The 2,515-nt window shown below is 35.9% G+C and overlaps 2 protein-coding genes across 3 annotated transcripts in view; both read left to right on the top strand.

Moving 5' to 3' along the window:
- LOC110266987 (putative cysteine-rich receptor-like protein kinase 9) overlaps nt 1-968 on the top strand; it is a 4,088-nt gene extending 3,120 nt beyond the window's left edge. The window contains exons 2-3 of the mRNA XM_021112100.1: nt 7-386; nt 841-968. Coding sequence (XP_020967759.1) covers nt 7-386; nt 841-872 — 412 coding nt within the window. The 3' untranslated portion in view covers nt 873-968. The remainder of the gene's footprint in view (nt 1-6; nt 387-840) is intronic.
- LOC110262495 (cysteine-rich receptor-like protein kinase 10) overlaps nt 867-2,515 on the top strand; it is a 4,543-nt gene continuing 2,894 nt past the window's right edge. For both annotated transcript variants that reach the window (XM_021111178.1, XM_021111177.1), the window contains exon 1: nt 867-1,874. In XM_021111178.1, coding sequence (XP_020966837.1) covers nt 1,007-1,874 — 868 coding nt within the window. In that variant the 5' untranslated portion in view covers nt 867-1,006. The remainder of the gene's footprint in view (nt 1,875-2,515) is intronic.

Below are 2,515 nucleotides of genomic sequence, written 5' to 3'. Positions count from 1 at the left end.
CATCAGTCATCACGAAACGTCGAATATAACCACGGAAGGGAGCTATGGATGGTTGTTAGCAACCACGTTGAACGATGCCATTGCTGAGGCTGCGAAATCTGCCAATGGCAATAAGAAATTTGCAACAAAACATGTGAGCTTGGGAGGGTCTCAGAATGTGTATACACTTGTTCAGTGCACACCTGATTTGTCGAGTCAAGATTGCAGCAAGTGTTTGAATGATGTGATGAAAGATATTCCTATCTGCTGTTTGGGAACAGATGGTGGAATGGTTTTGTATCCAAGCTGCAATTTGATGTTTGGCTTACATCGATTCTACTCCGACGCTAATCTTCCTATTAATTGGTACCAACTACCCAAACCTTTTGTTGGTAAACCACTTTCAGGTAAACCTCTTACTATGTTATTAAATATCTTCAATTAATTCTTGTCGGTTTGCAAAGAAAAATGTTTCATTTGGCGTATACACATACACTTGCTAGTTAGTGGTAGTTATTTGTCAGTTAAAGTATAGCTAATGATTTTCGTAAATAATTTATAACTTAATTAAAAAATGTCATAGTTGCACAAATAATACTATTGTAGAAAAAGATATAGCGGTGTAAGAGATAAATTGATTAGGGAAAGTATTCTCGAGTTTATGCGCAAATGGATGGACCTACTTGGCAATTTGGCATAAAATAATAATAAACATATGAATAAATAAAATAAATCAAAAGACTATTTTCCATGTGTTTCATAGCTTTCATATTTCCAAAAGACTGCAAGATAACTAGTGGTTATCTACATATATAAATAATAATTTTTTCCCTTATTTTTAATCAATTACATCTAATGTAGAATATGATTCCATTCTGGCCAGCTGGCTATAGTGATAGTTGTTGAAATGATCATGTTCTAGCCACCACCAACCAATCAACCCACCCATATCAATAATCTCCCTCTAATTACTCTCCACTTTAATTAAACACGAAAGATCAGAGTTAGTTAGGAATGATGTAATATAATGTCTTTTCTTAAACTCATATTATTCAACTACCTTTGCTTCTTTCTCACTCTCATCACCACCTTCAATTTGTTCATAACCGAAGCCAGTAATAATAATAATAATCATAGTAATGAGCTTGATTACTTGAAATGCGATTGTTTAAACAACAAAACCATCTCTCCCATTATTCCCACTACCATCTACAGATCCAACCTCCAAACCCTTCTCACCTCCCTCTCTTCCCACGCGGCCACCGCCGGCTTCTACAACGCCACCGCCGGCGGCGGCCACCCGAACGAAACAATCTATGGGATGTACATGTGCCGCGGTGACGTCAGCAACCAGACATGCCAAGAGTGCGTAGAAACAGCAAAGCAGGAAATAGGGTCAAGGTGTGGGAATAACTCGAAAGAAGGCATAATTTGGTACCACCAATGCTTCCTTCGCTACTCGAATCGTTCGTTCTTCTCTACCTTGGATGAGTGGCCTCGCCTTGAGTACATCGTTCACAACAATGGCAGCAATCCGGGCAATGAAGGAAGCTACGGGTGGTTGTTGGCGAGCACGTTGAACGAGGCAATTGAAGAGGCGAAGAGCAAGATGAAGAAATTTGCAACAAAACACGCGAGCTTGAATGGTTCTAAGAATGTATATACACTTGTTCAGTGCACTCCGGATCTGTGGAGAGAAGATTGCAGTAAGTGTTTGAATGATTTAATGAAGGATATTCCTATGTGCTGTTTGGGAACCGATGGTGGGATGGTTGTTTCTCCAAGCTGCAATTTGATGTTCGGATTACGCCAATTTTACTCCAATGTTACTATTCCTACCACCTGGAATTCACTACCTAATTCTAGACTTGGTAAATATCAAACTAAGCTTTCAGGTAAAACTTTCCTCTTGCTTCCCTGCCATCTATTCTAATACTTGTTCTTTTAGTTTGGCTTAATTTTGTAATTTTTTACTTTTTTATTTATTTTATGCTAAATTTTTGTTTACTTTTAGGTAAAAATATCCTTACAATTAACTAAATGTGAAGTTCATAGTTAAAAGTTCTTAAATAATTTGACAGATTTAACTAAATTATTATCTAATAGTTCTTAACTATCATCCTCAAATAAATTTAAGAGCCATTAGACTATTTGATAGCATGCCATCCGGAGTTTCAACCTTACTTTTAAGAGCCATTAGACTGTTTGATAGCATGCCATAACATTACTTGTCCCAAAAACTTAAACTAATAGTAAAAAAAGAAAAAGAAAAAATATAGGTAGACAATAAGAATGCTAAACAATGTGAACAATAGATATGTTAGATGTTCAATTAATAGGTATGCAGATTATTATATTCATGATTTTTAATTGGATAATTATTTTTTTTTTGTTCGATTTACTCATGCATAGTTAACAATGACTGGATGTTTAATTCATCAGGTGTCTAGATAGTTATCCTAATGTTAAGGTTTAGGACGTAATTTGAGGTGAAGTGTTTTTTACTTTATTGGGTCAACTCTAGAGTCCCTTATTC

This window comes from Arachis ipaensis, chromosome B09 (genome assembly GCF_000816755.2).
Source record: "Arachis ipaensis cultivar K30076 chromosome B09, Araip1.1, whole genome shotgun sequence".
Taxonomy (NCBI): Eukaryota; Viridiplantae; Streptophyta; class Magnoliopsida; order Fabales; family Fabaceae; genus Arachis; species Arachis ipaensis.
Note: the sequence above shows the minus strand (reverse complement) of the source record. Positions and strands in the feature narration are given on the sequence as shown.